General features: G+C 33.8%; 1 protein-coding gene across 2 annotated transcripts; it reads right to left on the bottom strand.

Annotated features, from left to right (window-relative positions):
• Nucleotides 1-128: 128 nt before the first annotated feature.
• On the bottom strand, nt 129-25634 carry LOC148615569 (tetratricopeptide repeat protein 5-like). 2 transcript variants are annotated; one of them, XM_088581943.1, is made up of 10 exons: nt 25551-25634; nt 15852-15984; nt 15161-15372; nt 13359-13506; nt 12720-12811; nt 9056-9109; nt 2623-2769; nt 1833-2047; nt 1400-1544; nt 129-818 (listed from the first exon to the last, which is right to left on the bottom strand). In XM_088581943.1, the coding sequence occupies exons 1-10, from the start codon at nt 25563-25565 to the stop codon at nt 699-701; spliced, it is 1281 nt and encodes a 426-aa protein (XP_088438069.1). In that variant the 5' UTR covers nt 25566-25634; the 3' UTR covers nt 129-698. The 2 variants fall into 2 exon arrangements, with proteins under 2 accessions (XP_088438069.1, XP_088438070.1); XM_088581944.1 differs by lacking the exon at nt 15852-15984 and having other exon boundaries at nt 25551-25622.
• Nucleotides 25635-25863: the final 229 nt, after the last annotated feature.

Genomic DNA, 25863 nt, shown 5'->3' with positions numbered 1-25863 from the left:
AGAATGGGAGAAAATCTTAGCATTAAATAAAATAACTACATAAAGCAGAAGGTCGGAGACATGCTAATGCTATACCTTTTGCTATGCAGGTAAAACCTCAGTTTCTTCTGTGACAAATAAAACATAAATAAAAAAAATAATTTATTTCAACAACACTACAAATAGAATTCAAATCAATTCAAAGAACATATCAACTTCTTAGATTGTGAAAGAAATGGTAGGATATTAATGAGATACATGTAAAATATAACTAAATTGTGGGTATCAACCCATTTTGTTAGTTCATGTAATAGTCTTGACGTCACTGAAACATTGAATACAACTGAAAAGATAAATTTGTGAAATTTTTAGAGGGTACCATACAAATTTAAAAAAAGGACAAAAATGTCCATTCTACAAATGACAGTAGTGAAGTGTGCGAAAGAAAAAAAAATTGTATTAATGTGCTAAAAATGTTGGGCTTATCTTAAATATAAATATCTGTGATGAAAATGAATAAATTATGAATTTATTGCTCCAACATGAGAGTTAAATGAAGCATTATGAATGGTCACTATAGGATGGATTCTGTTATGATTATAATATGATTTCTTTTTAAAGAATTCATATTTATCTCAAACAGATACTTATCACAGGTTTATCACAAAAAGTATTTTTTTTGTCAACCAAAAATAACATAATAATAGCACTTGACATGTTCACTGACTAATGGCACTGACAGATAACACAGAAGGAGCCTGTTTATCTATTCCTAACTTCTTCCCATTGACAACTAACACTAATGGAGAATTCACTCTTATACTTTTGTACTCCAAATTCTGAAACAAAATACAGATAGATCACTTCTACATCATGAAGTAATCATTTATTGTAATCATTATATTTATGTTATTTTGTAGGTTTGCCCCTTGAAACTGTTTTAACTAACAGTCAACTTTGGTTTAATTCTTTCTTTTCCTTTCTATGCAGTGTCTATAGCTTTTCTCAAAATCTGCAAAAAGCACCTTATAATTTGATGACATGGTCATTTCTAGATCTAATTTCACTCAAAACTGTTGTTCTTATACATGTATTATAATGTATTATCAGAATCTTTCTAAAAAAAATCCATTTTTAAATTGTTTTCATTGGAAAAATATTGACAAAGCAAGTGATTATAGCTCGACCAACATTTAATATTATGTAACGGTATTTCTTTTTTTTTGTCAACTCAGTTGTAACTTAATATTTAGTAACAACAGCTGAAGTTTAGTTTTACCACGATTGAATAAGCAAGGTAATACACATGTCATGTAACTTTTTCTATTTCTCATTTAAACATTTTTCAGGGAACACATTTTTTTTTTTTAATTCATCCTGGTCTTTTTGTTCCAGAACATTTAGATGTTAGATATATTACCAGATCTTTGTGTTTGACACTGATATTCTGTAGATATGGTTCAGGGATGGCTACTGAGTCCCCAATTTTGACCCCACTTCCTTGAGATAGATTATATACAGATACAGGAAGGCATGCCTCATCATCATCCACCATACAAAATGAACTAAAATAAAGAACAAACTGTTATTTATCTAAACAGACGAAACAACGGTGTGAATGGGTATATAACAAGGTTTAATTTTATATATATATTAAAACTTATATTTCAAAATCTAAAATGTACAATCTATGGTCTATAAATAGTCCCCTAACACATCTTTCATCTTGATCAAGTCTTAATACAAATCTTATGTTTTTCCTGTTACATGTACAAAGGAAATATATAACATCCTTTTTTTCAATTCATAAACCAGAGAAACTGAGAAGCTGTCCAGCCTTAGAAGAGACTTACAATGGAACAGGTTCATTGGATTGAACTGTACACACTACTTTTCCCATTATTACTTTCTCTTCATTTATTTGAGGTTGAAGGTCACAGAATTTGCACCTTACAAGGTCAATGGATTTGCCTTTTGGACTTGTATATTTTCCACCAGAATATGGACCCATATCAGAGTCTCGGAAACTCTGGATCAATGTTTTGATTTTCTTGTCCTTTTGTTTGCCCTGAAAAAAAAAACAAAAAAAAAAAAAAAAATTTCTAATGAGAAAAGCAGAATGAAAGCAGTGTGAAATGTTTGGCATTGTTTTCTTCCCTATTTTTTCTGTCAGATTTTATCCATAAAGGTACAAAATGCACATGTACCAGTGAATCATACATTAATGTAATACAAATAACCCTCTTTAAGAAAAAGCCTTTATGTTATCAAACAACTTTAGTGCCCTCATAGCATAGTACCCTTGAGTGGAGGTCTAGTTAAGTCATACCTTAGCCTTTCAAATGACATCATACTTTACTAAGCATGCTGCCTGTAGTAAATAGTGTGACAACTATCATAGTTGATTTGGAAACATAATGTGATTGACTGATGTAACACGCCTGCCTGTAGGCTATTGTCTTTGTGAGTTAGTACATTTAAAAGACCTGGTTCAGTGTGAATATCTATTACAAAGCAGAGTCTACCTGATTGATTAATCATTCTTGTTAGACATACACAAAATACCTGTCCTTGGATGTTAATTGAATTAACATCAGTCAATCAAATTTCTCATAGTTTTCATACAGTTAATAAAGCACCAACCTTGGACTGTGTCAGTTCTGAGACATTACTAAGGAATGCCATTAGATGTTTCTCATGTTCTATTGGTTCAGGCCATGTGGGGTCTAACTTGGATGCCATGGAGAAGCCTTCTAAAGCAGATTGGTAATCCTCTTCATATTTAAATGCCTGTAAAATGTAATCATAACACATAAGAATTAACATGTCATTCTGATAACCTAGTATCTGGCTTATTCAAAAAGCCGTTGAGTAAGTAAAAATGACTTAAAACATACCATCATTTAGTTTTAAAAAAATCTAAGTTACACTCCTGTCTTTGACTGGAATCAGTAAAAAATCTATTCCATTCTAACAAACAAACAGAGCATTCACTGTACCATGTCTATGACCAAGTGGTAAAGGGTAACATATTCCAATGACATGAACTTAAAAATAATTTATGACATAGACATCTTGAATTTAAAAACTGTGCATAAGAAGAAGTAGTAATATTAAAGGTACAAAAACAAGGGGGATATCTGTAGACAAAACAAAACATCAAAAGGATAACCCTGATAACAAGAGTAATCAAAGGGACAAAGATTGGAACAGATATCAAAAGAATATAATTCAAGGATAAAGACTAGACATGGAAAATAGACACATAACAAAGAACATGAAATAACCAAATTAACATGTACAAAGAAACAAAACACAACAAAGAATATAATGTAACCAAAACAATACAAAGTAACAAAAGTAAATGAGCAACTCAAACTCCACTTAAAACTATGTTTGTTTGTTGGGGTTTAACGTCCGAGCAGCAATATTTCAGCTATATTCAGACGATCCACTAAAAATTAGGAGCATGGACCAGGTGCACAGGTAGTGTAACACATCATACAACAAAAAGCAACTACAAAGGACACACAAAAAACAAACAACAAAAACCCACTAAAAACTGGAGATGAACTCAAGTACTCTGGAAGGGTGAGTAGTAAGACACATGCTGTGCTGCTTGTTGAAGGTCAAGTTTGGTGAAAGAGAAGATTGAGGTAATTTGTTAACGGTATATTGGATTTGGACAAACCATATCAGTCAATCAGGCCATGGGAAATCTGTATAACTTTTGGAATGAGGACCTTAATTTATGAGCGACACTCACTTGTCGCAAGAGCTTTTGCAAAAGCTTTCGATCCCTGTCTAGTTATCAATTCTTAGCATAGCCTAGGAGTTGAGCCATAAACTAGTAAGACAGCTTGAGAAAATCCCTTTCTGTCTGTCTATATCCTAAGACATATTAGAGACAACACCCAAGAGAAGATAGCCTACATGTACCTTTACCAAAAAATAAAACAAATTGAGATGGTTTCTTACAACAATCTTCTTGTAATGTACATGTATGAATTGTCAGAGATTCTGTCAAATAACATATTGGTTTGTATTAATTATCATTGTTTTAAAAATAATTCATGTTTCACAGTGTTGATACTCAATTAATTTGATGCCTTTCTGTTTGCATTTATTTGTCCATAGCAAAAATAGTTAAAATTAGTACATTACAAATTAAAATGCAATTTCTTATCGTATTAAAGTAAGACATTTTGAAATGGTCCCTGAAAGTTACATCAGTCTATCTTATCCTATTTTCACACTTTAATTATTTACAGATAAAGCAAATAATTACATGTTGATATGACTATCAATTCATTTAACAGGAAAGAGATACTGGTAGCTCAAATTGCAAGTGCTTGTTAACTGTGTAAAAAATAATGTAAAAACTTGTAAATCCGTGTTCTTTGATGAATGTACATAGGACAGACACAAATCATATGATAATGGATAGAAAGGTTTACCGGTAAATCCCACAAAGATGTTATTCTCATATAAAGCTTTTGTGAAACATGTGATTAACTCATTTGTCCAGAATGTATTGCACAGTTTCATCAAAAACACAAGATCGTTACAAGTGGTTTGGTCTTCCCAAAGAAAAGGTCAAATCTTGTGGAATATTATGATAAATTTAAAAATGAATTTTTGCCATTTTATAACATGCAGGACAACAAACTGGACACCCTTTGTAAAGTGCATGAAGAACATTGCTCTGTTGAAAAGCAGATGATTTTAGAACATGACCATATCCTTAAAGATCAAATCACTGAAAACAGTAGCAAGCTTTTGAATGACTTTGATGAAGCTGCTGAAAAAAAAGAAGGAAATTAACATTAAATGTCACCAGTGTGAAGAAATGATATGTGATCTTACCATTAAGGTAACCCAAACAGAAGAATCACTGAATTCCAATGACATTAACAGAATATTTTCCTATGAGAAAGAAATAAACAGCTATCTTTCATCAACAAATTTAACATATACTGAACTGTCTTCTGTTGCCAAGAAATTCACAGCAAGTGATCATACAACTATTACAAATGGATGCTTGAACAATGTCTATGTAGATTTTTAAAGTACCGAGCCAGTTTGCTTACTTCAATCATTTACAACAGCTCTTAATCAAATCAGTTCTATAAACAGGAGAGAGAATGGATCACTCTAAATCAATGATTCCTAAAATTCAGTCTTACAGAAAGTTCAGTTAGAAGTAGGAGGAGTTGTTAATGAAACCAAAGACTGTAAAGATATACAGATTACAGATCTGGCAGTCACACACGTAGGGCACATTCTAATGGCTTCACCAGATGACCCATCCATTCAAATCACGACAAGTACTGGTGAAATTAAAAACATTTTCACATTCCCCAAGAAACTGCTAGGCAAGTCCCAGATACCTCTGGCACTAGATGTATTATCAAAGGACCAAGTAGTAATAGGAGCAGCAGAACAAGATGGAGATCTATATAGTCTCACAAAAAAAAAGTCATCAACAAGTAGTTGTTCTAAGTGAAAATTGAGAAATAACACAGTCAGCAGAGTACAAAGAAGCAATTTATACATACCGAAGAAAGATTTGTTCAAGTAACAAAACTATTTTTGTTATAGATAGAACCAATCTTAACTCAGGCAGAGTCCTAGCTATGATTTATCTACTAAATGGAAATACACAGGTCATCAGGGGGTTAAACCAATAGATCCACCTGGTATTGCAATGATTAGAATGGGCAATTTAATTATTTGTGACTATTCAAACCAAGATCTTCACTTCCTAGACAACAACGGAAAGGTTTTGACCATTGTTGGAACAGAAAAGCTGGTAGTTTCCAAGTTCTTTAGTTTAGGAGTTGATTATGAAGGCCACCTTTTAATTGGAACTACAAAGATTTGAGAAAACCCAGCTAGATTGCATATTTTACGACTAAATATGGATTATACTTTCTAATCTTTTAAAAGTGAACACTTGTGTGAAAGTCTATCTCATATTATGGTCAAGCAAACTCAACTAGCCAAAGACAGAATGACTGAAATTATAGTTTAATGTAACTATTCTACCAATTTCTAAATAGTTGGTCTTAATTCCTACATGCACATCTACCAACATGATGCCTAACCTAAAACCTTCATAAAAAAATCTTTATCATAATCAATTATTGGGTTTTATAGGAAACAAATAGGGTCATTCATAAATACCCCTTAAACTTTGTTTCCATTATATATATTAATGATGTTACTTTTGTTTTATAACATGGTAATCAACACATAATCAAGTAGTCAATTATTGCTTTGCAGTACTAGAAACATATACCTAAATGATTCTTGATTAATCAGGGTCTTATTAGACATTGTCTGCAGAAAATCATAAAATTTGATTATGACTACCTAAATTTTTATTATTTAAACTAGATGCTCTAAAGAGTCTGAAACCATAGCTGACTGAATAATTAGAAATTTGGTGGCCATATTATTTGATCCAGCAGAAAAAAAATACATATCTTTCATTTACCGAGCCCATCCTAACACCACTTGATATTTTTTCATATATTGAAAGTTTTTCCTGTCTATTATGGTAGATAAAATGTCATTTTAAGCCTTTCAAAGGCATTTATTCTACCAAGGAGTCAAACGAAAACTCGGTTGGAATTTCTAGAAAAGCAGATATTTTTACCTATTACATATTTTTGCACTTGGTCCATGCTCCCAGTTTATATGATCATTTCAACCCAACAGCCTTATCATAAACATAATATTATTGTTGACAAATTCTTTCTTTCTATTCTGATTTCCAAGATACATGTCATTTTTTGCCTTTTAAGGACAATAACTTTAAGGAGTTATCCTACAACTTCAACCAAATGAACACTTTTGTAGCCCTTCCAGCAAAAGAAAGAAGGCAACTTTTGTTTTTCTATCACACTTTTTTTGATAGAACTTGAAATAAGTGGTTTTACATACGTTCTTAAAACAAAAATGGTGGTTATGTTCATAAATTTAAAAGTATATATCCAAACAATGCTAGTGATCAAACTAGATTACAGCCCACTGAATGATAAAAGATTTCTTGAAGAAACAACCATAGACAATGAACACAAAGCTATAGTCCACCTGAGCCAGAAGACCAAGCCCTGAGATAAATTCTTTAAAGTTGTAGGCTATGAATAAGATCCTAGGTTTGTAGTTTTATGAAATAAAAACTATATTAACCATTCTCATCAAATTGGTAATGTCAGGGGAAGTATTTTATGTGAAACACTTTTTTGCAAAACTTATTCCTTCAGAAACTGTAGATAAGATGATACTGAATCATGTTTTTTTTAATTGTTTCTTTTTTCTCACTAAAGAGTCAAGAAAATTCCTATTTTTAACTGTGGGAGATTTCCTTATCTCACCCATGGGTTGAGACAGAACATGTGCTTTTCCACAAAAAATTGGCACACTTGAAGAGTTCGAGAACAACTATATCTCACCAAAATGTGTTTAAAGTCTTTAAAAATTATAATTTTATAGAGAATAACTGGTGATAGGTTATTTCTTGTAGCTTGTCTATGTTTTGAAGCAATCCATATTTTATACCTGGTCTTGATGTATTACTGGGCGCATTGATATGTCATAATCACATGTTAAATGTTGGTAATTTCAATTAAAACATTTAATCGGAAAACAAACTCGAAATGAGAAAAATAATCGAACACCAGCTTTTTTTTTCATGCAAGACTGAGAAATCTCATACACCCTTGGGTAAGATATAATAGTTAAATATAGAACTATTAAATCTTACCCTCCGGTGTCTGAGATTTCCCAGTCTTCCTTTGTGCAGGTATAAGATTCTTATCAGTAATATCATTACAATAATGGAATTTAACGATTGTGATCATTAATGTTAAATTTCTATTGATTAATTTTATAACTGATCATTATTTTCAGGCTAGGTAAAGTAAACAAGCTTTAAATTTCTGATACCATGTGATCGTAACAGGAGTTATTGTCTTGTAAACTGTGACAGATATAATGTGCATATGTATTATTTCTCCCATTTACATTTTACACAGCAAGCAGGGTATGACGTTAAATGTTGTCCTATTGCTGAGGACAAGTAAAACCTTATCATACTTGCCCAAGGGGCAACCAAATTTTATTTATTTTTCAACATTTATTTACTAAAGAAAAACCTAAATTTTAATTTGGGCAAGTAGAATTTTTGTCAACTTGCCTGACAGGACGAGGTTGATAAAATGTTAATGTGTCAAGTACAAAAATATAGCTTGAAAATGCAAATACTACTCGAGTAAGAATTCCTGGCAGAGGTCTCACTAACCACTTCTAACGTTTCCATTACTTTACATGTTAAAAAAGTAATTTTCAAAGTCTCACTGTGAATTCCCAGGACAAATGACATCTTAAAGCTGCATACTGTTGCGAAGCTTGGAAAATAAGGCTTCCAAAGTCATTATGCTAATGGTACGATCATAGTAGAACTTCTTCACAAAATTTACTTGAATAAATAATACTGAAAATCCACATTTTTACCTGTCTGCTAACTGACAGCATGGAGGCAAATTACACACACACATGTAAACAATATTCATACACTTTTGTAGTTAATTACATATATGATTTTAAAGTACACATTCTCAGCTTTATTTTGACTACTTTTAATCATAATACACACAAATAATGCACTTACAATGCATATGTCTAGGTTCAGTGTGTTTTTGGTACTACATAGGGGGGTGGCCATTTGACCCGGAAGTGGTTAGTGAGACCAGAGTCGCTTATGAATTATCTCCCCTGTCAAAATGAGACATTCTTAGATATACTATACATATGTGATTATGGATTCTTTTGCTCTATTGACATATTAGATATATAAGTCAACAATCTAGCATGTACCACTGTCAAATTAAACAAAGTTAAATATCAAAAGTACCTAGCTGTAGAATAATATGATTTTTAGACAACATTCAACCTGTCTCATTTTTCCTTGAGCTTTCTTTTCTACCATGCTTTGTTTGTCTGACAAATGTTCAGTCCAAACCACTACTATATTGTCAAACAAATAGGGAAGAAGTAATAAATTACTTACAACAGATCTGTTAAAGTGTAAATCAGGATTGTTCTTGGCTACTGGATCTTTCTCCTGAAAAATAAGACATTTGAGGTTAATGTTTCCAAAATTCCCACAAGATGGAGTACAACTCTAAATACAGGAATGATAAAATACATTTATCACAAATATCCAGAAAACTTTTCAATATTAATTATATATGGCTTTTTGACATATAGGTTTCTTCAAGAAAGTGATCACAATATTGAACAAGAGGCTCCCAGGAGCCTGAATCGCTAACCTGGTTAAATTTTTGCATTTTAAGGGCAATTACACTAAAAAGAAGTTGTCTTTAGGACTTATCATAAGGACTATATCATCAATTGAAAGTTTCATTCTATCTATTATAGTTTTCAAGACATTGGCAGAAAACTGCTAAAAACATCAATTTTCACCTTTCCAGGGCAATTACTCTAAAAATGAGTTATCCGACAACTTGGATCTCCATACACTTTTGTAGGCCTTATCATAAGAATCATTTCAACAACTGAAAGTGTCTTTCTATCTATCATAGTTTTCAAGATATTTGCAGAAAACTGTAAAAAAACATTTTTCACCTTTCAAGGGCAATAGCTCTAACAAGGAGTCACCTGACAACTTTAACAAATGCAGACTTTTGTAAGCCTTATAATGAAGACCATTTCAGCAATTAATACAATATGGCTTAACCTAACAGTTTTGGAGATATATGCAAAAAACTTGTCTGACCACTATGTTCTATTTTTAGTAACAGTGGACATGCTTTTTGACAGATAAAAAATTCCAACATCAGCTCTATGTAGAACACCCCAAGGAACATTCATACCAAAATTGGTTCCAATAGGTCCAGTAGTGTCATAGGAGAAGATTTTTGAAGAAATAACATTATTAAAGAGCTGTGGTTTAAGCCCATGATACGCCTGTTGCCCTTTTGACTTGTCCTCATGCTTTTAATGAATTTATATGATCAACTATGAAATACTGTGAGCCCTGTCAAATACTGTCCCCCCCCCCCCCAAAAAAAAAAAGTAAATAAAAAATGCACAAAAAATTTGGCACTATCAAGGCTACCTCAAGTTTAACTAAGTTTGTTGTCTTGATTTTTCACCCATACATTTATATCTTGTTTAAAACACCGTTATCTGACAAGGTTACAAAGTACCATTTATATTTATTAGTCGATCATCATAACAAATGGTCTGTTTTAAACAATTTTTCAACAGATAAAATTTCCTTGGCCGTTTCCGGCTTTTTTTAAAAGAGTAAAACTTCATAACACAGAAACGTAAAACTTGACATTTATACAAATTGGAAGAGAGCTTACTTCAATAGATATGAACAATTCACCAAAGTTTCATAAAAGTTAGTGAAAGTGTTTTTGAGTAATTGTGCCAAAACTTGAAAATTTCCCTTTTTTTTAAGTATAAAAATTCATAACATGGAAATGAAAAATCTGAAATTTATAAAAATCGAAAGGGAGCTTACGTCAACAGATATGAACAATTCACAAAAGTTTCATAAAAGTTGAAGAAAGTGGTTTTGAGTTATTGTGCGAAAGCTTTAAAATCCCCATTTTTTTTTAAGCATAAAAATTCATAACACAGAAACGAAAAAATCTGAAATTTATGAAAATCAAAAGGGAGCTTACATCAATAGATATGAACAATGCACCAAAGTTTCATAAGTGAATGAAAGTGTTTTTGAGTTATTGTCCAAAAACCTGAAAATCCCCCTTTTTTAAATAAAAAAATTCATACCACGGAATTGAAAAATCTGATATATATAAATATCAAAAGGGAGTTAACGTCAATAGATATGAACAATTAACTAAAGTTTCATTAAAATTGGTGAAAACGTTTTTGAGTTATTGTTTGAAGTATAGGGGTGTATAAAAATAGCCAAAAAACATCAACAAGAGGCTCCCAGGAGCTGGAATGATCCACCTAGTTAATTTTTTGCCTTTCAAAAGCAATAACTCTAACAAGGAGTTGTCCAAAAATTTTGATTCCAGAAGACTTTTGTAGGACTTATCATGAGGATCATTTCATCAATTGAAAGTTTCATTATATCTATCATAGTTTTCAAGATATTGGCTGAATATGCTAAAAACATATTTCTTATGTCTCTCAAGGGCAATAACTCCAACATGGGTCAACAGATTTTCACCCCAAATTTGTACTTTTACTCTATATCAGAATTTGGTGAAGGAGACATGTGCAAAAATCTGCTGTCTGACCAATATGTTGTATTTTTAGTAATAGCCATGTTTTTTAACTGATCAAAAATCAAAACAGTTATTTTGTGCAGGAGACTCTAAGGAACAATCATCTTAAATTTCATCCAAATCCATTCAATAGTTTCAGTGGACAAGATGTTTGAAGAAATTGTTAACAATGATGCAAACACCAAGTGATGGCAATAGCTCACATGGCCTATGAGCTAAACTAGAGGCTCTAGAGAGCCTGAATCTTTCACCTGGTCAAAATAGTCTTTATAGCTTTCTAAAGCTGGACTTGATCTTACTGTACTATTGTTACAAGAATCATTTAATCAGTACAGAGAATCTTAGTTATCCATCCAGTTTTCATATTATAAAATAAATCTCTAATTGTCATTTTTTTTTCTCTTCAAGGGCAATAACTTCAACATTAAGCAACAGATCTTTATGAAAGTTTCAGCATAGGTCAGTCTCACCATGTCATCAATTTCCCACCTAGTAAATTAGATTATCCCTTTGGTTTTCAATTTTTATTAGTAGTGGACATGTTTTCAACAGGTAAAATATTGTTGAGGATATCCTAACAACCATTCATGCACTGTTTGGTTACAATCCATCCTACAAGTTGTCTAAGAGGAGATTTAAAAAAAAAATCCATTTCAGGACCCATAACTCATTCATTTGTCAACAGATCTTACTGAAAATTTCGGCATTCACTTACATTTACATGTAGGTAATCCCATCAGGCTGAACAATTTTAATCCCTACCAGATTTTAGCTAAACCCAACTGTTTTTGAGTAATTTGAATAATTCTTTAATTTGACCCCTATGGTATATTTTTAGAAACTGTGGCCATGTTTTTCACAAGATAAACAATCCACAAGCATAAATTGCTAAACATATTCTACATAATATTCATGCAAAGTTTTGTTTTAATCCATCCAGTAGTTTCAGAGGAGAAGATTTTCAAAGTTGGAAATGTAAAATTTGGGGAAAAAATATTTTTCATGACCCATAACTCATTCATTTGTCAATGGATCTTTCTGAAAAATTTCAGCATAGGTCAATCCCATAATGCTGAACAGTTTGACCCTCTACAAGATTTTAGCTAAACCCAAGTGTTTCTGAGTTACTTGCATAATTCTACAATTTGACCCCTATGGTATATTTTTAGTAATGGTGGCCATGTTTTTTGCCAGATCAAAAATCTCCACACAAGGATTTAAAATACCCTAAGGAACATTCATGCAAAGTTTAGTTACAATTTATTGAGTACTTTCTGAGAAGATGTTTGAAAAAGATTACAGAAAACGACAAGACAGGACACAGTGATGGCAATAGATCACATGGCCTTTCGGCCAGGTGAGCTAAAAAGAGTGGGGTGTATGAGCATGCTCACTTAAAATTCTTCCTATTAATGCTAACAGTATATCAAATACACTTACAGCTTGAGAATATGCACTCATACTCTGTTTCAGAGACTTGGAATTTTGCCCAGTCGCAAAGAACAGTGATAGATAAGCATTTCCCAGAACCACTGAAAATACAAAATTACAAATTATTCATAAAGTGCTGTGTAAGACAAGAATTTAGTGTTAAGTACAGGTATGTAAAAGCAAAACAAGACATTAACTAGAACTGTCTTTAAAGGGACTAATACCCCACTAAGGCATGTAAATATGTTGATGCAAAAACTTGCTTTGAGATCACTACACTTTTGTCCAAATAATAATTGGTTTGCATTTTAAATTACTAACCAAATTTGCATGCAATGTTTTACATAAATTGACAAAACCATAATTCCTGATAATATGCACATCGCCATAGTCTGTACAGAGATCTAATACTGCAAAAGGTTTTCATGAGAATCAAGCAAGCAATATAGGTGATGCAGACAACATTGTGTCAGAAAGCAAGCTGAAAAATGTCCATATCCACAGTCATATATCATTTACTTAACTTGTCAAAACTGAAATTAATGGCTATATGCACCATTTATTTACAAATAATCACATTAATTGAATGTCAACAATTAAAATGAATGTGACATTCATTAAAGTACATTAGTTATAGATATTACATACACCAAGAGGTACCATCATGAATATCCAACTGGACACCATCCTTTGCCTTTTCAACACTTTCTTCAATCATTTTTAATTTCTCTGATGGACTACCACTTATTTGTTTTAACACCATTGAAAGATTTCTCAAAGAAACTTTGTTCTTCACCTAAAGTAAAAAAATAGGTATAAATGGAAATCAAAGACTGAAGTCTTCAAAGTCGCCAATCGTCAAATATTCACTGTCACTGATTTTGGCTTACTTTCAACATCCAAAATGGTACAAAAGTGATATGCTCTAAAATCCGGTGATTACTGCTAAAATCTTGATATTATTGCATACTCTTTTGTAAGCCTTATGACCCGAATGTTTTCAATCATCCAAAACAAGATTAAACAAATGGCAATGGCTATATACAGATATTGTTGTCCAGATAATATGTATATATATATATGACCTTTGTATAGTCAACTGTAAGGAACTCCTGTGTTTGAATCGAAAACTGGGTAATATAACATAAATTCAATGCTAACCGATCATTTTATCTTTTAATGTAAAACTACCATTCTAATACAAGCAAAAAACTCACATAGACATGTGTAAGATATGTTTTTAAAAAGGTACGTTGTAGCGATCTTTAGGTGGCTTATCATATTGACCAAGGAACCAGTTTATGAACCAGATTAAACAGCTGGCAATGAATATTCATAAATATCTGGACGTACTAATGTATATGACCTATATAGTCTTGTAACAAGCCTCAGTGCCTGTATTGTAAAGTGGGTAATGTTCAACACTAACCGATCATTTCATGTAAACTTCCTGTTCTCGTACAAGCAAGAAACACACGTAGAACACACGTGTATGATACATAAAGGGTACATTTTTATCTCATATGAAGCTAGACCTATGACACTATAGCGGTAAACACAGTGAGGATCTGCAGCATTATAAGGCATATTACTACATATTATGCAAATCATATGCGAGTATTAAGTACTGAAATTACGAGTGCAAGAAGTCACTAAAAATATTAGTGACATAAAAAAGAGTTATCTCCCATGGAATGTAATACATGTATCTAAACTATGATTAGATCTGATAGGTAAAACACCAGACTATCTTCCAAAAACAACAAGTGCACATGTACATGTATATCTCACATTTGAGTTGTGCTTAAACAGTGCTAAAGAGATGTTAACAGTAGTTTCAGGATCAGAAAATCATGAAAGTGATCAATTTTGCTAAGGGATAGTGGTATCTCATATTTTAATGTTGCCTTTATTCTATTATTTCTAATGAATCCCAAGAAATAGATATTAAGAATGAAAGACAACAAAGACTTTATAAATAGCAATTCTAATACAGATCAACTTAAAACACAACTACTGGTATAATATGTCCTAGACTTACAAATGTACATGACCTAGAGCACCAACAAAAAACTTGTATGATCTAGAGCACCAACAAAGAACTTGTATGATCTAGAGCACCAACAAAAACTTACATGACCTAGAGCACCAATAAAACAGTTACTTCTTTTAGACTGGCCAGAGCACCAACAAAAAACTTGCATGACCTACAGCACCAACAAAAAACTTGCATGATCTAGAGCACCAACAAAACACTTACATGCCCTAGACTGGCTAGAGCACTAACAAAACACTTACATGTCCTAGACTGGCCAGAGCACCAACAAAACACTTACATGTCCTAGACTGGCCAGAGCACCAACAAAACACTTACATGTCCTAGACTGGCTAGAGCACCAACAAAAAACTTACATGTCCTAGACTGGCTAGAGCACCAACAAAAAACTTACATGACCTAGAGCACCAACAAAACAGTTTTTAGCTGCAGGAATATCTCCTTTCTTCCAGTAACTTTCTCCTAATTCATTCCATGCTTCCACTAATTTTGGATCTAATTTGACAGCTTTAGATAATGCTTCCTCAGCTTGAGAATCAAATGAAGGAGAAATGTTTAATGCCCTGCCTCTCAACATCTGGTATACAGCTTTGTTGGTTATCTCATCTGAAATATAAGAGAAGATACACAACGTAATTATGGTTGATGTAATCATGCTACTAAGGTCAGGAATGATACAACAGTTCTGTTGTAAAAGTCAGTTCTCAGGAAATACAATTCACTAATTCACTATTTTTCAAACTTGAACCAATCGAATGAGAGTGATCTATAAATGTATAATTGCAACCTTAACAAAATAACTAAAAACATTTATAGTAAACTACCACATTATTTTTGATAATTTCTCCATCAAGAAAAATCTTAGAATCTGTTTAATTGCTCTGAATGTTCTCTAAAGTTCATGTATCTCTTCTAAAAATAGAATACTTGTTTGAGAGAGTATTTGTCATAAAAATAAATAACCACAGAAATGGATTTGACAGCCTTAATTACTCAAATAGGTATTCAGGAAAACAAATTGGTTTACAATACTTATGAATGAATAATTCAACAAAAAAATTGAATATGAAGGTCGTATTTGTTACCTTTCAAATTTTCTAACGCTGCTAAAGCCTTTGTCATTTCTAGTTTAACATCATCATTTTTTTCAATAGCTTTGTCCAGCGAAAACTTTTCAAAATAATGGTCCCTAAAGTGATACAAGTTATCAACAATCTCCTAAAATGTTAAAAAAAAAAACATCATTAATAAACAACCACATAATTCAAAATCAAAAGGCATGTTACATTGTCTGCAAAGAATACCTCATTTTCTACCGACTTGAAACACTTAGACCAGTACAAAGGCATGTTACATTGTCAGCAAAGAATACCTCATTTCCTACCGACTTGGTACACTTAGACCAGTACAAAGGCATGTTACATTGTCAGCAAAGAATACCTCATTTTCTACCGACTTGGTACACTTAGACCAGTACAAAGGCATGTTACATTGTCAGCAAAGAATACCTCATTTTCTACCGATTTCGTAAACTTAGACAAGTACAAAGGCATGTTACATTGCCAGGAAAGAATACCTCATTTTCTACCGACTTCGTAAACTTAGACAAGTACAAAGGCATGTTACATTGTCAGCAAAGAATACTTCATTTTCTACCGACTTGGTACACTTAGACCAGTACAAAGGCATGTTACATTGTCAGCAAAGAATACCTCATTTTCTACCGACTTCGTAAACTTAGACCAGTACAAAGGCATGTTACATTGTCAGCAAAGAATACCTCATTTTCTACCGACTTGGCACACTTAGATCAGTACAAAGGCATGTTACATTGACAGCAAAGAATACCTCATTTTCTACCGACTTCGTAAACTTAGACCAGTACAAAGGCATGTTACATTGTCAGCAAAGAATACCTCATTTTCTACCGACTTGGTACACTTAGATCAGTACAAAGGCATGTTACATTGTCAGCAAAGAATACCTCATTTTCTACCATCTTCGTAAACTTAGACCAGTACAAAGGCATGTTACATTGTCAGCAAAGAATACCTTATTTTCTACCGACTTGGTACACATAGACCAGTACAAAGGCATGTTACATTGTCTGCAAAGAATACCTCATTTTCTACTGACTTGGCACACTTAGATCAGTACAAAGGCATGTTACATTGTCAGCAAAGAATACCTCATTTTCTACCGACTTCGTAAACTTAGACCAGTACAAAGGCATGTTACATTGTCAGCAAAGAATACCTCATTTTCTACCGACTTGGCACACTTAGATCAGTACAAAGGCATGTTACATTGTCTGCAAAGAAAACCTCATTTTCTACCGACTTCGTAAACTTAGACCAGTACAAAGGCATGTTACATTGACAGCAAAGAATACCTCATTTTCTACCGACTTGGTACACTTAGACCAGTACAAAGGCATGTTACATTGTCAGCAAAGAATACCTCATTTTCTTCCGACTTCGTAAACTTAGACCAGTACAAAGGCATGTTACATTGTCAGCAAAGAATACCTCATTTTCTACCGACTTGGCACACTTAGATCAGTACAAAGGCATGTTACATTGACAGCAAAGAATATCTCATTTTCTACCGACTTCGTAAACTTAGACCAGTACAAAGGCATGTTACATTGTCAGCAAAGAATACCTCATTTTCTACCGACTTGGTACACTTAGATCAGTACAAAGGCATGTTACATTGTCAGCAAAGAATACCTCATTTTCTACCATCTTCGTAAACTTAGACCAGTACAAAGGCATGTTACATTGTCTGCAAAGAATACCTCATTTTCTACCGACTTGGTACACATAGACCAGTACAAAGGCATGTTACATTGTCTGCAAAGAATACCTCATTTTCTACTGACTTGGCACACTTAGATCAGTACAAAGGCATGTTACATTGTCAGCAAAGAATACCTCATTTTCTACCGACTTCGTAAACTTAGACCAGTACAAAGGCATGTTACATTGTCAGCAAAGAATACCTCATTTTCTACCGACTTGGCACACTTAGATCAGTACAAAGGCATGTTACATTGTCTGCAAAGAATACCTCATTTTCTACCGACTTCATAATTTTAGACCTTTACAAAGGCATGTCACACTGTCAGCAAAGAATACCTCATTTTCTACCGACTTGGTACACTTAGATCAGTACAAAGGCATGTTACATTGTCAGCAAAGAATACCTCATTTTCTACCGACTCGGCACACTTAGACCAGTACAAAGGCATGTTACATTGTCAGCAAAGAATACCTTATTTTCTACCGACTTCGTACACTTAGACCAATACAAAGGCATGTTACAATGTCAGCAAAGAATATCTCCTTTTCTACCGACTTCGTAAACTTAGACCAATACAAAGGCATGTTACATTGTCAGCATAGCTCACATTAGAATACCTCATTTTCTACAGACTTCGTACAATTAGACCAGTACAAAGGCATGTTACATTGCTAGCAAAGAATACCTCATTTTCTACCGACTTCGTAAACTTAGACCAGTACAAAGGCATGTTACATTGTCAGCAAAGAATATCTCATTTTCTACCGACTCGATACACTTAGACCAGTACAAAGGCATGTTACATTGTCAGCAAAGAATACCTCATTTTCTACCGACTTCGTAAACTTAGACCAGTACAAAGGCATGTTACATTGTCAGCAAAGAATATCTCATTTTCTACCGACTCTGCACACTTAGACCAGTACAAAGGCATGTTACATTGTCAGCAAAGAATACCTCATTTTCTACCGACTTCGTAAACTTAGACCAGTACAAAGGCATGTTACATTGTCAGCAAAGAATACCTTATTTTCTACCGACTTGGCACACTTAGACCAGTACAAAGGCATGTTACATTGTCAGCAAAGAATACCTCATTTTCTACCAACTTCGTAAACTTAGACCAGTACAAAGGCATGTTACATTGTCAGCAAAGAATACCTCATTTTCTACCGACTTCGTAAACTTAGACCAGTACAAAGGCATGTTACATTGACAGCAAAGAATACCTCATTTTCTACCGACTTCGTAAACTTAGACCAGTACAAAGGCATGTTACATTGTCAGCAAAGAATACCTCATTTTCTACCGACTTGGTACACTTAGATCAGTACAAAGGCATGTTACATTGTCAGCAAAGAATACCTCATTTTCTACCGACTTGGTACACTTAGATCAGTACAAAGGCATGTTACATTGTCAGCAAAGAATACCTCATTTTCTACCGACTTGGTACACTTAGATCAGTACAAAGGCATGTTACATTGTCAGCAAAGAATACCTCATTTTCTACCATCTTCGTAAACTTAGACCAGTACAAAGGCATGTTACATTGTCAGCAAAGAATACCTCATTTTCTACCGACTTGGTACACATAGACCAGTACAAAGGCATGTTACATTGTCTGCAAAGAATACCTCATTTTCTACTGACTTGGCACACTTAGACCAGTACAAAGGCATGTTACATTGTCAGCAAAGAATACCTCATTTTCTACCGACTTCGTAAACTTAGACCAGTACAAAGGCATGTTACATTGACAGCAAAGAATACCTCCTTTTCTACCGACTTCGTACACTTAGACCAGTACAAAGGCATGTTACATTGTCAGCAAAGAATACCTTATTTTCTACCGACTTGGTACACATAGACCAGTACAAAGGCATGTTACATTGTCTGCAAAGAATACCTCATTTTCTACTGACTTGGCACACTTAGATCAGTACAAAGGCATGTTACATTGTTAGCAAAGAATACCTCATTTTCTACCGACTTCGTAAACTTAGACCAGTACAAAGGCATGTTACATTGTCAGCAAAGAATACCTCATTTTCTACCGACTTGGCACACTTAGATCAGTACAAAGGCATGTTACATTGTCTGCAAAGAAAACCTCATTTTCTACCGACTTCGTAAACTTAGACCAGTACAAAGGCATGTTACATTGACAGCAAAGAATACCTCATTTTCTACCGACTTGGTACACTTAGACCAGTACAAAGGCATGTTACATTGACAGCAAAGAATACCTCATTTTCTACCGACTTCGTAAACTTAGACCAGTACAAAGGCATGTTACATTGTCAGCAAAGAATACCTCATTTTCTACCGACTTGGCACACTTAGATCAGTACAAAGGCATGTTACATTGACAGCAAAGAATATCTCATTTTCTACCGACTTCGTAAACTTAGACCAGTACAAAGGCATGTTACATTGTCAGCAAAGAATACCTCATTTTCTACCGACTTGGTACACTTAGATCAGTACAAAGGCATGTTACATTGTCAGCAAAGAATACCTCATTTTCTACCATCTTCGTAAACTTAGACCAGTACAAAGGCATGTTACATTGTCTGCAAAGAATACCTCATTTTCTACCGACTTGGTACACATAGACCAGTACAAAGGCATGTTACATTGTCTGCAAAGAATACCTCATTTTCTACTGACTTGGCACACTTAGATCAGTACAAAGGCATGTTACATTGTCAGCAAAGAATACCTCATTTTCTACCGACTTCGTAAACTTAGACCAGTACAAAGGCATGTTACATTGTCAGCAAAGAATACCTCATTTTCTACCGACTTGGTACACTTAGACCAGTACAAAGGCATGTTACATTGTCAGCAAAGAATACCTCATTTTCTACCGACTCGGCACACTTAGACCAGTACAAAGGCATGTTACATTGTCAGCAAAGAATACCTTATTTTCTACCGACTTCGTACACTTAGACCAATACAAAGGCATGTTACAATGTCAGCAAAGAATATCTCCTTTTCTACCGACTTCGTAAACTTAGACCAATACAAAGGCATGTTACATTGTCAGCATAGCTCACATTAGAATACCTCATTTTCTACAGACTTCGTACAATTAGACCAGTACAAAGGCATGTTACATTGCTAGCAAAGAATACCTCATTTTCTACCGACTTCGTAAACTTAGACCAGTACAAAGGCATGTTACATTGTCAGCAAAGAATATCTCATTTTCTACCGACTCGATACACTTAGACCAGTACAAAGGCATGTTACATTGTCAGCAAAGAATACCTCATTTTCTACCGACTTCGTAAACTTAGACCAGTACAAAGGCATGTTACATTGTCAGCAAAGAATACCTTATTTTCTACCGACTCTGCACACTTAGACCAGTACAAAGGCATGTTACATTGTCAGCAAAGAATACCTCCTTTTCTACCGACTTCGTAAACTTAGACCAGTACAAAGGCATGTTACATTGTCAGCAAAGAATATCTCATTTTCTACCGACTCGATACACTTAGACCAGTACAAAGGCATGTTACATTGTCAGCAAAGAATACCTCATTTTCTACCGACTTCGTAAACTTAGACCAGTACAAAGGCATGTTACATTGTCAGCAAAGAATACCTCATTTTCTACCAACTTCGTAAACTTAGACCAGTACAAAGGCATGTTACATTGTCAGCAAAGAATACCTCATTTTCTACCGACTTGGTACACTTAGATCAGTACAAAGGCATGTTACATTGTCAGCAAAGAATACCTCATTTTCTACCGACTTGGTACACTTAGATCAGTACAAAGGCATGTTACATTGTCAGCAAAGAATACCTCATTTTCTACCGACTTGGTACACTTAGATCAGTACAAAGGCATGTTACATTGTCAGCAAAGAATACCTCATTTTCTACCATCTTCGTAAACTTAGACCAGTACAAAGGCATGTTACATTGTCAGCAAAGAATACCTTATTTTCTACCGACTTGGTACACATAGACCAGTACAAAGGCATGTTACATTGTCTGCAAAGAATACCTCATTTTCTACTGACTTGGCACACTTAGACCAGTACAAAGGCATGTTACATTGTCAGCAAAGAATACCTCATTTTCTACCGACTTCGTAAACTTAGACCAGTACAAAGGCATGTTACATTGTCAGCAAAGAATACCTCCTTTTCTACCGACTTCGTACACTTAGACCAATACAAAGGCATGTTACATTGTCAGCATAGCTCACATTAGAATACCTCATTTTCTACAGACTTCGTACAATTAGACCAGTACAAAGGCATGTTACATTGTCAGCATAGCTCACAAAAGAATACCTCATTTTCTACCAACTTGGTACACTTAGACCAGTACAAAGGCATGTTACATTGTCAGCATAGCTCACATTAGAATACCTCATTTTCTACCGACTTTGTACACTTAGACCGGTACATCAAGACTCAATACATGATACATGTACACCCTCAATAACAAACAACTGGAATCTGATAGATTTTTTATTTATTCCCACGACTAATAATGTGCTTGCTAAGGTTCTATTCCAAAAGAAACAATCTCCACTCATTTTTTTTCCATCTCAGCAGATGGACTTTGTAGTTCCTAATGGCTACCTGCCAATTTAAATTCCTTCAATTAACCATTTAAATTTAAGCGTGACATTACATCAAAAATGAGAATTACCAGAATCTAGGTCCTTTTACACTAGTACCTATTCCCGTTTGTCTTTGAGAGTGAGAAGTTTTGTAACAGATTATATAGACAGAATTTACTAAAACTTCTCTTTGTCATTGATGTTTAGATTAGGCCCTTAACTTATCATTTCTGGAAGCAAATCACTTCACAGGACTGGTACAAAATGTTTCCAGATAGTAATTTTTATTTTATTTAGAGATATTTCTTACCAGACTTCTGGGATACGTATTTGTATTTTTTCTGGTTAAAACTGCATAAAACATTAAACACTTTCATACAGATATATACTGACTTGTATATACACATGTGATACATACAAAATATTTGTCAAAAAATTTCCTCACAGAGGATCCAGAAGGTTAACAGGTATGCGTAATCACCCTATTACTTTATTGCCCTGAATGTATTCGCCCAATATCACTGTGTGCCCTACAGTATAGGTACATATTCTACGATCTGAGTAAGAATACCTCATCCATTTATAACAGTGGAAACAAGAAAAAGATACATGTATGTTTTCATTGTCTAATTTGAAAGTAATATTATGCAGTTATGTTTACCATGAATATTGAAAATTAGCTGAATACTGTATGGTAGCGTGTAATTAACCAAAATGTAAATATATGTTTAACATTATAACTTATACATTGTACATTGTACATTTTTTCATATACAAAAAATGTACATGGATATTTACATAACACTTCAAAATCAAAATGCTGTTGTCTAAAAATAAATTTTAGGAAAATACCAAGACTTAAAATATATGAAGGGATTATAATTCACTTGCAGCAGGGACTTTATATAAACGTCCCTGCTAAAACCCACAATTCTTTATGCAGCATCCAATGTTCCTTCAAATAGAGTAACCATTTTCAATATTGTCTTCATTTCCGTTTCTCTAAGTGTACCAAGTAAAACAAAATCTTTTTAAAAATACATGAAGGGGGAACAGGCTCCAAGGGCGAATGGACCTTGGGAACAAACTCAGATCGAACATGTTACTAGAGTCAATACTGAATTACCCAAACGGAAACTGTAAGTAAAGCCAAACTACATGCAGAGTTAGAAACCGATACTGCTAATTATCATGATTAAGTTAATTGACTGAAAATGTCTCACACAATTTTCACTTTGGGTGGCTGTCAAAATTTGCCAAAAGACTTTTAAAGAGGGACTGCACCTACTCCAGCAGTACTAGAGGTTGTCTGGCAAGCTATTTTCTGACTTGATGCCACCTGACCACTAGCATCTGACATGTTGAAAGCCACCACAAATGTGAATAAGATAAACATGTGTTTTAAAATATTTCAAGTCTTTCATTTACATTAAATAAGTTTAACCCATCAGAAATCAAGCCAAAAAACCCTAAATTTTTGTTAAATACTTGAAAACCATTTGTAATGAAGAAAGTAAGCAAAGTGACCATCCATTTTGAATTAAAATTGTACTTAAAAGCTGATAATGGCAATTCGTTGGTTAATTTAATATTTTCATTTCACAATAAAAATCTGTTATTTCATTAACCGGATGTATTTATTCAAAATGCTGAAAACCAAATGTGAAGTTCATTTAAACTGCTTTTACAAAAGATTTCCAGGATTGTTGAATTTTGTCATCAATTAGTTCTTTTGTTTTTCTTCAGTTTAGTTGCCTTCTTCTGTGATAGGGTGAACATACTGTATGAAATGTTTTAAGGATGGAGACCTAAGGTAAGGGACACAACTCTAACAAATCATTGGAACAATTTTATTCAGGCTCTTTATATCAATCTCATGTATTACATGTCTAAGTACTGAATATTGATTTAAAAATTCCATGGATAAAAAGAGTTTTATAGGCAGTTTAGGGAACCAAAATTATTTTCAACACTGTATACTTCTATTCCCCATACTCAGTTAAAATCCCGACTTAAAAACATTATACATCGTTGTTTTTCCAAAAAAGATGGTACACCTAGATACAAATATATAGTTCTTGGTAGAGATTCCTCATACTTTGTAATAAATAATTCCAAATCAACTTCCAAATATACAGAGGAAGATGTTTACAAAATGCTGGAATTTTTAATCGACAACATATTTGTCCAGTGTGGTGGACGTGTTTTTCAACAAACGGTTGGCATTCCAATGGGAACAAATTGTGCTCCTTTACTTGCTGACCTATTCCTTCACTCTTAAGAGGCTGACTTTATAGCTGATCTGATCAGAAAGAAAGAATATCATTTGGCTAGATCCTTCAATCTCAGTTTCCCCTATATAGATGACATATTATCTTTAAACAATCCTAATTTCGGGGATTTGATACATGGCATCTACCCAAAAGAACTTGAGATAAAGGATTTTACAGACACTGTGAAGTCAGCCCCATATCTTGACCTACACTTAGAAATCGATGGTAAAGGAAAACTATTGACCAAACTTTACGACAAACATGATGACTTTTCATTCAGAATTGTCAACTTTCCTTTCATCTGTGGCAACATCCCTTCGGCTCCTGTGTATGGAGTGCTCATATCACAACTCATGTTATGCCAGAGCCCGCTGAAACTACGCAGACTTTTTGTATCATGCTAGAACTCTAACAAATATGCTTCTGAAACAGGGTTATGTTGCTACAAGATTGAAGTCATCACTACAGAAGTTTCATGGTCATCATCATGAACTAGTGGATCATTATGGTGTATCCATCAGCACCATGAAAACTGATGTATTCAACAGGTCATAGTTTTCCTTTCCTCGTTTGTCTACCCCGGACTTGATTTTTTATGAGCAACTCGGTGGGTGTTTCTTGAAAAGCAGAGGACGCTTACCCTACCGGTGCACCTGGTCCGTGCTCCCAGTTTTTAGTGGAGTCCGAGTTGCTCATTTACTTTTGTACTTTGTATGTATGATTTTAGTTACTTTATGTTCTTTGTTGTGTATGTCTGTTTTCCATGTCTGGTATTTGTCCCTGGATTACATTCTTTTGATTACCGCTATAACCTTGGTTCCCTTGATTACTCCTTCAATTATCTTTAAAAACGAAAAAAGTTATGATGATTTACAGTTGATGCCCCATGCCACTCAATGATTTTTTTGCCAACCAAAACCAAATCACAGGCAAGCGATGACATCACGAAGAACTCTCCTATAATTTCTGGGACTTGCACTGAGACTGAGTTGCCGTTTTACTTCCAGTGACACTGACAGTGTACAACTGTCACAAAAATGTACATATGAATATAGTGATTCTTATTGAGATGAAACCGTGAACTTAAACTAATATAAATATCTTAATATCACCTGAGCTTTCTCCATTTTCAACACTCTAAAACGTGCCGGTTACTGTTTACTTCGCCATGCTTTGACTTGTTTACATTTTAAATATTACTATTCAGGCGCATATCAGTGGTCGATACGTAACAACATTTTGTACCGGTTGGGCCGACGGTGATTTTTATGTAATGTGATAACATCTTGAAATACCATTTCAAAAACATATTTTTTAAGGAAATAATTATCATCAGCAAATGTTGAACAATTATTTCCATCTTAAGAATTTATATTGACTCAAGCGTAGGACGTTTACAAACAATGCTGTGTCGTCACTTTATTT

Source organism: Perna viridis, chromosome 5 (genome assembly GCF_037379345.1).
Source record: "Perna viridis isolate PV_CMFRI_1.1 ecotype Kerala chromosome 5, ASM3737934v1, whole genome shotgun sequence".
Classification (NCBI taxonomy): domain Eukaryota; kingdom Metazoa; phylum Mollusca; class Bivalvia; order Mytilida; family Mytilidae; genus Perna; species Perna viridis.
This window is presented reverse-complemented; position numbering and strand designations above follow the sequence as displayed.

What these genes read in the sequence shown, in the direction of transcription:
- LOC148615569 (XM_088581943.1), bottom strand. An exon ending in TGAGTGCATATTCTCAAGCT is followed by an intron (nt 9,110 to 12,719) that starts GTAAGTGTATTT and finishes CTTATTTTTCAG; the next exon opens with GAGAAAGATCCAGTAGCCAA. An exon ending in GTGTCAAACACAAAGATCTG is followed by an intron (nt 819 to 1,399) that starts GTAATATATCTA and finishes ATTTTGTTTCAG; the next exon opens with AATTTGGAGTACAAAAGTAT.